A 10,125-nucleotide genomic window follows, 5' to 3' on the forward strand; every position below is an offset into this window, starting at 1 on the left:
TATTCCTCTTGTATTTCAACGATGTAAACAATGTGCTTCGAGGACCGCGACTGTCGTATGCGGATGATATGAAGCTCTATGCACTAATTCGGTCTATCCCTGACGGAATGGACCTACAACAAGATATTAATTCATTTGCGGCTTGGTGCACATTGAACCGGATGGTTGTCAATCCTAGCAAATGTTCCGTGATCTCTTTCACTCGTGTACATCAGCCAATAATTTACAACTATGAGCTCAATGGAATCGTGATGCAACGTGTGAACTGTATAAAGGATCTTGGTGTTATTCTAGATACGCAGCTAACATTCAAGCATCATGTCTCTTACGTGATCGAGAAGGCTTCTAGAACATTAGGATTCATCTTTCGCGTCGCCAAGGGTTTCACCGATGTTTATTGCTTGAAATCACTGTACTGTTCGCTGGTTCGATCTACGCTGGAATATTGTTCCGCTGTATGGCATCCTAATTACCAGAACGGATCAGTAAGAATTGAATCTGTTCAACGCCGCTTCATTCGTTTTGCTCTTCGGTTGCTTCCATGGCGAAACCCATTCCGGTTACCAAGTTATAGCAGCCGTTGTCAATTGATTAATCTTGAAAGCCTACAATTGCGGAGGCACATTGCACGGGCCATGGTCGTTGCTGATACGCTCCAAGGCAGAATCGACTGCCCTGAAATTCTGGAATCAGTAAACTTGAACGTTCGACCTAGGGCACTGCGAAATAACGGAATGCTGAGGATACCTTTTCGAAGAACGAATTACGGACAACGTGGAGCGATGGTGGGTCTACAGCGGGCATTCAACGAGGTTGCCACATGTTTTGATTTTAATCTATCCAGACAGACGATTCGTCGTAATTTTACAAGGGCTTATTCTGCCATGTTTCATAATTAACGATGATTTTATTATAATTACTTTTATTAGTATTAATTAGGATAAGCATCATTAGGACCTAAGTTGTCTGTTGATGAATCAAACAATAAAGAACATAAAGAACATAAAGTCGACGCGGAGGTAGAAGAGCTGTTCTGTAAGTTAAAACCTTTATTTGAAAATTATTTATTTTGCAGTAAAGAAATTGGAAACTAAAAATGGCGGATGCAATTGCAATTACTTGCTTTCACTGTCGACGCTGTGTCCCAGGGGGTATTAAAGGACTAAGCCGGCATGTTAATTGGCATATCCAAAAAAATGATTTGCCCTTGGAATTTTGTAAATATGATTGTACTTTCCCACATTGTAAAATGCGATACCAAAATTTTTCTAGCCTCAAGCGCCACATAAAGGAGAGCCATATATGTGAGACTCCCAACAGCGCTGACTCCTCCGATCCAATTTTAACAAATTATCCTGAAGAATTTCTTCCGGAGATTGAAAATGTCACGAGTGTGCCCATGGAGGCATACCAACTTACCTTGGACGATATTAAGAAGACAGCAGCACTTAGTATTTGTCGGCTTACGGCGGATACAGGACTTCCTCAAAAAAAGATAACGGAAGCTATTGAGATATGTGACAATATTGTATCACAAATTCTCGAATATCTGATGGTCGAAACTAAAAAGTTCCTCGAATCGCATCAAGTAGACGTCTCAAATGAAACCACGCAGAAGTTTTTGAGTACTTTCAAACATGTTGATTTGTTCAGTGATGTAAAAACACACGCCAAGCAAAAAGCGTATCTCGAGAAGCTTGCGATTCATATTCCGGAACCAGTGGATAAGTGTGTTGGAAGACGCGTGGCACTACGTCATGTACAAAGTGTTCCCAAGCGCATATTCGTAAACGAAACATTCACTTATATACCAATCATTGAAACACTCAAACTTATATTTCGGGATCCCCAAAACAGATTACTTCTTCAGACGGCTAACATTAAAGATACGGTAGGGATAAAGGAATACAGTTCGTTTGAATCTGGCCTGCTGTATGAGTCAAGTGAATACTTCAAACAATATCCCAATGTAGTTAGACTGACTATTTACGAGGATGATATTGAGCTGGGAAATGCTCTAAGTTCCAGAGCCGGAAAAAATAAAATAGCAAACTTCATGTTCAAAGTTCAGAACTTTCCTGATAAATTCAACAGTTCTCCAAAAACCATTTTTCCTCTCATATTTGCTACATCTCGATTAGTTAAAATGCATGGATGCAACAAGATAATGGAACCTTTGGTTGCTGACCTGAAGAAACTGGAAAAGGGAATAACAGTTTATTATGGGTCTGAAATCTTCGAATTACGAGCAGTGGTGACACTGTTTGTCGGAGACTCGCTGGCAATACACGATGTATTTGGATTACTGAGTCCGAGTGCAACATATTTTTGTAGAATTTGCACAGTACCTCGACCTATTTTTAAAGAAAATCCTACTGTGAGGTTTCCGAGTAGAACACTTGAATGGTATAACCAAAATCTGCTAGCCGTACAATCCGGGGAATTGAAACCTTCTCAATGTGGACTGAAAAAATCTGGTTGTGTATTAAACAACCTTCAAAACTTCCACGTAACCAGCAATTGGTCCCTTGATCCCATGCACGATCTGGCTGAGGGGGTAATCCCTCTTACCCTACAACTTATCTTGAGTCGGCTTTCACGAAGCAGGGATTCATGTTTCAATGTGGAGTTCATCAATAACCGAATAAGCAACTTTGATTTCGGGTATGCTGATCGTAGGAATCGACCAATGAGCAATCTAACCAAGGACATGTTGTCTTCCCCTGGTACTCATAAGCTAAGACAGACGGCATCGCAAAGCTTCTTGCTTTTACGGGCATTCCCTTTTTTGTTCGGCGATAAGATTTCAAATAAAAGCAGACTTATGGTCATAATTGGACACCTGATAAACATAACACGAATCGTTCTATCACCCGTTGTGTCAGAAGATATGCTTCTATGGCTAGATGAGCATGTACGTCTTTTTACCGAATTGTTCTGTGAAAATTTCGAGAAAAGAATTAATAAAATTCATCATCTCCAACATTATGCTGAATGCATAAAGCAAATCGGGAGTGTAAAACAATCAAATTGCCTACCATTTGAGCAGAAGAATAAGCCTGCAAAAAATCAAGCCGCAGTTTGTAAAAACTATAAAAACATTTGTAAAAGTTTGGCAAAGCGTCAATGTTTCTCAATGGTTGTAGATATACTGGAAAAGCCATTTCGAGACAAAATAATCTTCAAGGCTGATACAGGCAAGGAAAAAAAACTACTCTGCAGCGATTACGTGGACAAGAATAATTGCAATATTGGCTGTCTAAAGTCTGTTGAAATCAACGGAATTGAGTTCAGGAAAAATCTTATTGTCGCTATAAGAACTCACCAAAACATGCTTTTTCCATCATACGGCATCATCAAGGAAATAGTGGAAATCGATGGTGAGGTTCATTTGTTGCTGCAAACTTGTGATACAATCAGCTACGATAATTTCCTGCAAGCGTATGAGGTCCTCGATCTGGAGGCAGACCAATTTGTCAGCATCGACGAAGTTTTCCAGCATACGACGTTTTCTTTCTGGAATACCTACAACAGCAATTCGAAATTTGTTTCAAGGCGCTGTTTCAATCAGGATTACTGAATAATTTGAATCATCTATCACCGCACCCACATATTAATCATATACTCGAGCCACGAACGTTGTAGAAAAAAAAGATGAAACGTAATAACTTCAACAAATTCACAGGTAAATGATTATTTACACTTTATATAGGTACGTTTGAAAATACCCTATAGAAAATACCTTACTTTTTAAAACGTTCCATCAGTAATCCATTTACTTGACCTGTATTTAAACAATAAATTAGATGAAAATGCAACATGCTCTAATTTGTGCTACAGTGACTCCTAGACTGCGAATTATTTTCTTTAATCTGTTTCTCTAAATACAATTATATTGTCGGCGTAGCACCAACTTAGAAGTCGGGACTTCCGAACCGAACTTTCTTCCGAAGTTTTATCTGTCAAACAAATTGATGCGTTTAGCGCATCTTTAGGCGAATCCAGCGCACTACTTCCGAAGTTGGCCTGTAACTGGAGAAAAATCCAACTTCGGTATAAATACAAAGCGTTCTAACTTTATTCCGGATAGACAATAAGGCTATCTGACGTTTATCGTCTTTCTCTTGCACGCGCACAGACGGGATAGGGTTTGTTTTCATACGGAAACGCTTCCGAAGCGTTTCCGTATGAAAACAAATCCTATCCTTTCCGTGCGCGGGCAAGAGAAAGATGATTAAACGTCAGATAGCCTTATATTTAAATACCATTTGAATCTCCCCTAGCACAATTTTTATTATAGCCTTTTTAATGTTTTTAATGCATTAATTCATGTCCATCTTCTTGCTTCAGTGTATCTTATCTTGATTCTGTCAAAAACGAGTAGAAAAAAAACATTGTTGATAAACGTAACAATTTTTTCGTTTTCATAAAATTTGTGAAGTTTCAAGTATTTACTCGAGCCACTGAAGACCTCCTGAAGACGGATTACTGTTAACAAATCTAAAAGTGACAGTTTTTAAAGGAAATAGGACATAACTTGCTGTCATATCCCACACGACACCATACCATTTCTGCCCTTCCGGCCCCTCATATTATAATATAAGCTTTCGCGCAAGAAGAAATCCTATAGGACCTATAGCATATAATGCTATACCGGCGTTGAAGCATTTCTGTAGCTCGAGGTGAGTGTGGTTTATTTACAATGATTAAACAGTGCCGAATAAACAGAGCGAATATTACAATTTTAGGACCCAAAGATACACCGCCACCGAGTTGGATTGGAACCTACGAAGAACGGATTCAAAAGTGTCACCGGTAGAAAGCGGAGCAGTATACAGCATGTCCTATAGGATATGTTTTAAGGAGTATGAACATAAACCTTCTGCGTAATCTTGGCGGAGGACTAGCTGAAACTTTTTCTGGTGGAAATGAGCGCTCTGGTGGGGAGGACAACGAAGGAGGAGGCTTCGACTGATTGAAGGATCATTGTAGACACAGACACATTTGCGACCGGAAATATGACGATAGGTGAGATAATGAGCAGGAGCACAGTCATGAAAAGAATCGTTATCGTCAACGCAGAATATGTTCTCGTATCGCGAATACAGAACCACAATCGAAATGAATCATGACCACGAGGTTAAGGAAGGCATACTGAAGCTCCATGAAGGCAAGATCAAAATCAAGGTAACCACTGGACGATTTCCCGGACTACAGTGGCGGTTTCCCGGACCATCAGGCGCAAACCAGAAATGGAAAAGAGAAAAGTATCGCCCGCAAGAAAATGAATTCAATGTCGGCAACCGGTCTGAAAATTAGATGTACCGCTGTGAGATGTAAATAAAAGTGGCGTACTAGTGCAATTTACAATTATAACTAATTCAGAAGTACATTTTAATGGCAAAGGTAAATGTTTTTTTCTTGTAATCTACACATATCTTACTGAACTTTGAGCTTTGTAACTTATACCTGTTTACACAGTAATGCACTGTGAGGGTTATGAATCGAACACCATTCAATCCATTTGTATAACATATGTGGCAACCCAAAATAGTCCTTAACCCACAAAATCCCATTAAAAATGTCTGCACCAGACGAGAGTCTGTAGCATGTGCTAGCTTGTTTCTGCATTGTTTGCCGAACCAAATAAAAAACTTTATTTTGAACTATGGAACAGAATAGCCCGATGTTGTGGGCTTCGTGCTCGTGCGGTTAGCGTCGTCTAGTATCATGTGCTATGGAGTGTGGTAAGGAGAAAACTTTTCGTAAAGCGTGTTTTTTTTCCAGAACCTCGAATACATATTCAAAGAATTTATGTTTATTATGTTCAGTTTAACTTTCAAAAAAATGTAATGTAATAAATTGGGTTCTCCAAATTCCAAGAATCTTCAAATTTTTATAGATTCTCTCATAATCAAAGTAATGCTACACGAAATTCATTTTTGGAACAGATATTTATTATCGAGTATGCATATAAATTCCCCTTATATTGTTTTGATAGTTTACTAATTCTTAATTGTTATGTTCTAGTTTCTGAAGGTATCGATGATATACAAACTTTCATGGACTTGAATGATATCGATTATTCCCGGCTGAGATTGAAGACCAAATTAATTAAAGCCATTCAACGTATCCAAACTGATATTTCAAATGGGCCTGCAATTGAAGAATACATTGTAGAGCAACTGGATGATTTAGAAAACGAAAATGAAAGAAGTGGTGACATCGGAGGAAGAAATACTGAAGATGACCAGGACACTGATGACGATTGTTCTGGTGCTACTGACGAAAATCCGTACCATGGTATTCGCCTTGAGAAGGTGGGATTATTTTTCCAGAGATAAGATTCGCAATATGATCCAACTTTTATGTACTTCTAGGTAATTAACATCAATCGCGTCTTAACTCGTACTGAACAGGGGAAGCAAATAATGGAATGTTTGAAGGAAGGCATCCGACCTAATGAGAAGCTTATGAATCAAATCAAGCACGTGTTGTGCGAATATTTACGCTCAACTTATGGAAGGTAAGTCTAACATACACACACACACACATATATATATATATATATATATATATATATATATATATATATATATATATATTGTATATATATATATATATATATATATATATATATATATATATATATATATATATATATATATGTATATATATATATATATATATATATATATATATATATATATATATATATATATATATATATGCGAATATTGATTGTTAATTAGAATTATGTATTTTTTTAGTCGTCCATCAGCATTCCAAAAGAACCTAATAGCATTGTCTCTAGTCGAAACTTATCCGATTTTGCGTTCAAGTAACAATGATGTACCTCAAGCATTGTGGTTTCATCAGCATGCAAGAGGGCTCCATAGACATTCTGGAAGACTGCACTATCATCTTGAATACCTTATTCGCAAATCAGCAGATAGAAAGATTATCCGTACACCCACCGCAGCTGTTCCAATAAAAGCCGATCCGGATCTATGTGGATCGGTGAACAGCGATGATCCTGTGGAGGATATGGAAGAATTGGTAAATATATTCGCCATTCTATCTACAGAAAGTCCATTAATTACGTAACATTTTGATGTGACGAGGGACGGGGTTGCGTTTAGAGTTACAATCCATACACAATTTTTAGATGCTTGACTCAAAAAGAGAGGAGGTGTTTTTGAAAATAACCAATTGCGCTAAAGTTACGTAATTAAAGGATCTTTTTCTCTAGATAAATAAACTCCACAGCGGTTATTGTAGCCTACCGTCTGTTTTTATAGATGATTGAACTGAAACATCGTCGATATAGGGAGTCGAATGAACCCCTCCCATGAACAAAATATTTTTACATTTTAAATAGCCAATGTTAATTCATAAGTGTTTTGATTTTAGATTGGCGAAATGAAGTTCATCTGCCCCACACCAAAAACACAGTCACGCGCGCAGGAGTTGTGGGTAAAGACTTTTAAAGATCGAGATCGAGTTCGCCAAGCTGGAGAGTTTAACAAATATCTACTCGAGTTTCCGGTATCCACTTGCTTCGATGGTCAATTGGTAATATATTTAATGACAGGTGGCTTAGGCAGTTTTTACTTTTTGAAGTTCTATTTTGAGCATAATGTTCTGATATATTTTTGAAATGAACTGCCAAAGCCCTAATTACTCGTACGTAAACAATACATATTAAAAGTAATCTCATTTTAAACAGCTCAAGCTTGACTTCCAAAAGCTCTACCCCGACCCTCCAGAATTCTGGGTCAAATTTGAAAATTTACAAACCAAGGTGTTGCGGACATATCCATCTATGCTGAAGCATGTTCAAAACGGTGACAAACATAATTATTATCTTTATGTACTGGAAGTTAATTGTTATATTTTATAATTTTACTCTAGACATTATTAGAACGCTTGGAATCATACGGCTGAAAAATCCAAGTCGTGGCATCAAGCGTACCAGACAAGGTAATGAGTCGCAAGACAACCCGCTCAGTGGAATCGTCGAATGGCTCCAGGTAGTTATTTTTGTCCAAGCTTATTTTTGCCTAGATTATTTAAATTCTATTTTTTTCTAAATTCTATTCAAATTTGCAGCATGATACCTCGTTTCCCAGCAACGAGAGCGATAATCCCGTTCTATATTTAAAAGGAAACTTTCCAGAGGACAGCTGTGACGGAACCATATCATGGAAATCAGTCAACATACCGGTAAAGAGAAATTTTGCCTACAGTTTTGAGCTGCTATGCCAGTTTATCGCCGTTTTGAAGAAAACAGGGAAGCCTACCGACAAACAGTTTTTCGTTTTCATAATGGCAAATTTGTTGGAAATCAACACATTATCGACGACGGGAGAAAAATTTCTCAGTACCCTGAATTGAAGAGCAAATATTAATTAAAATGGATCATGAATTGAATGTGTAAGGTGAAATTCGCCTAAAAGTGGCTCGAGTAGATGTATTTGAAAGAAAAAAAAAACCAAAAAATATTTTGTTTGTGTTTTTTGTTTTTGAAAGAACGAAAAATCAATTTTTTAAAAATAATGACTGATTTGTCATATTTACCGGCAATTTCGTTGAAAATAATTACTGAGTATTTCAGTAAAACAGTGAAAACAACAAGAATAAATTTACCGAAAAAGTCAGTAAGTTTGATAAATTGTTTACTGATTTGTTCAGTGATTATTATTGACAGTTTTGAGGCTTCATGATTTACAGGATTCTCGGTATTAATGATTATTACTGAGAAAAGTCAGCTGTTCAAAAACCCAGTAAAAATTTACCGACCTCAGTAAATCAAATTTAACTATGTATGACAAATCAGTCATTATTTTTTAAAAATTGATTTTCGTTCTTTCAAAAACAAAAACACAAACAAAAATATTTTTGGGTTTTCTTTCAAATGCATCTACTCGAGCCACTTTTGGGCGCAATTTCACCCTTACATTCAATTCATGATCATTTCAATTGTCAGGAGTCTTCCAATTCAGGGCTTTGACGGTGCATTTCAAAATAGAGTTTTTCTCCGTCGAACAAAGATCAGGCTGTTTGGACAACATGGTTCAAAGTCAGTATAGGATGGATCGCTGGTGCAAAGTGGACATATATATATATATATATATATATATATATATATATATATATACAATATATATATATATGGATATTTATACAATATATGGGATTTTGGACGTGCAGGTATAAGTTGACTGCAAGTCAAGTTATATATACAATTAAAATGTGGAAAAAACTACCTTACCGTATGAATATGCTTCTGATTGAACAATTGCAGACCGGTGCCTATTACAGGCCAACTTCAGAAGGCAGAAATGTCGCTGTTTGAAGAGTTCAGTGTGGGTGCAGTTTTAGACCATTTTCTTTTCAATCAATCGGTGAACATAGTCAACAAATTTCAATTATGAGAGAACAGGGATGACAGTGAAACGTTAGATCAAATGTGACTCAGGGAAGATCGTGCAACAGCGAGTTTGACTCACGTTTCGGCAACCAGGTTCCGTTGCAAAATTCTACACTTTCAGGAATAAAGGATTTTAATTTTGGAGAACAACTCTTATCCGGGAGCGTCATTCTGTGAGTCTTCGCAATTACTGTGCAGCTCTGGGATCAAAATTTTACACAAAACTGCAGATGTAGTGGGACTGTTTGAGAAGTGATTCGATGAGCCAGAAAAGGCTGTTGGAAATGATCCAGCAGAATGTGATCAATAATGAGTTTCAAGGATTCAAAGGGTCTCAAGTGTGCCGATTACTCCAGTAACAATTTATGCAATATAACAGAAGGTCAGTATTTTTTTCACTGTTTGTTTTGAGCGTTCAGTAAACTTCTATCTTACTGGGATTTCGGTAACTTTGCCTGATTTCCGTACTCAGTGAAGTTGTGCTGGTACCTACCGTGCTGGAAGTCAGTAGTTTTATATTGATTTGCTGAGTACTCGGTTATTACATTGCAAGATTTACAGATCAATCTCGGTAAAAAAATACCGAACAAGTGGAATGCGTGATTTCTCCAATTGTGTATTTGGTTTTACGTGGTTTACGTCAAGCGGTCGTGTCTTATACAAACTGAGCTTTTTAGGACCAAAACATTTGT

General features: G+C 37.2%; 1 protein-coding gene across 2 annotated transcripts; it reads left to right on the top strand.

Moving 5' to 3' along the window:
* Positions 1 to 4,358: 4,358 nt before the first annotated feature.
* LOC134215430 (uncharacterized) lies at positions 4,359 to 8,457 on the top strand. 2 transcript variants are annotated; one of them, XM_062694627.1, is made up of 9 exons: positions 4,359 to 4,682; positions 4,749 to 5,406; positions 6,031 to 6,320; positions 6,381 to 6,526; positions 6,771 to 7,059; positions 7,414 to 7,575; positions 7,730 to 7,847; positions 7,915 to 8,033; positions 8,113 to 8,457. In XM_062694627.1, exons 3-9 carry the CDS (start codon positions 6,063 to 6,065, stop codon positions 8,395 to 8,397), a joined length of 1,377 nt encoding a protein of 458 aa, XP_062550611.1. In that variant the 5' UTR covers positions 4,359 to 4,682; positions 4,749 to 5,406; positions 6,031 to 6,062; the 3' UTR covers positions 8,398 to 8,457. The 2 variants fall into 2 exon arrangements, with proteins under 2 accessions (XP_062550611.1, XP_062550610.1); XM_062694626.1 differs by lacking the exons at positions 4,359 to 4,682; positions 4,749 to 5,406 and adding an exon at positions 5,783 to 5,965.
* Positions 8,458 to 10,125: the final 1,668 nt, after the last annotated feature.

Source organism: Armigeres subalbatus, chromosome 2, assembly GCF_024139115.2.
Source record: "Armigeres subalbatus isolate Guangzhou_Male chromosome 2, GZ_Asu_2, whole genome shotgun sequence".
Lineage (NCBI taxonomy): Eukaryota > Metazoa > Arthropoda > Insecta > Diptera > Culicidae > Armigeres > Armigeres subalbatus.

Bases quoted from the DNA above. Each gene is read 5' to 3' on its own strand.
- LOC134215430 (XM_062694626.1), top strand. From the start codon at position 5,923: ATGCTACACGAAATTCATTTTTGGAACAGATATTTATTATCGA. The intron at 6,321-6,380 runs GTGGGATTATTT...ATGTACTTCTAG, and splicing joins ATGGTATTCGCCTTGAGAAG to GTAATTAACATCAATCGCGT. The intron at 8,034-8,112 runs GTAGTTATTTTT...TCAAATTTGCAG, and splicing joins GAATCGTCGAATGGCTCCAG to CATGATACCTCGTTTCCCAG.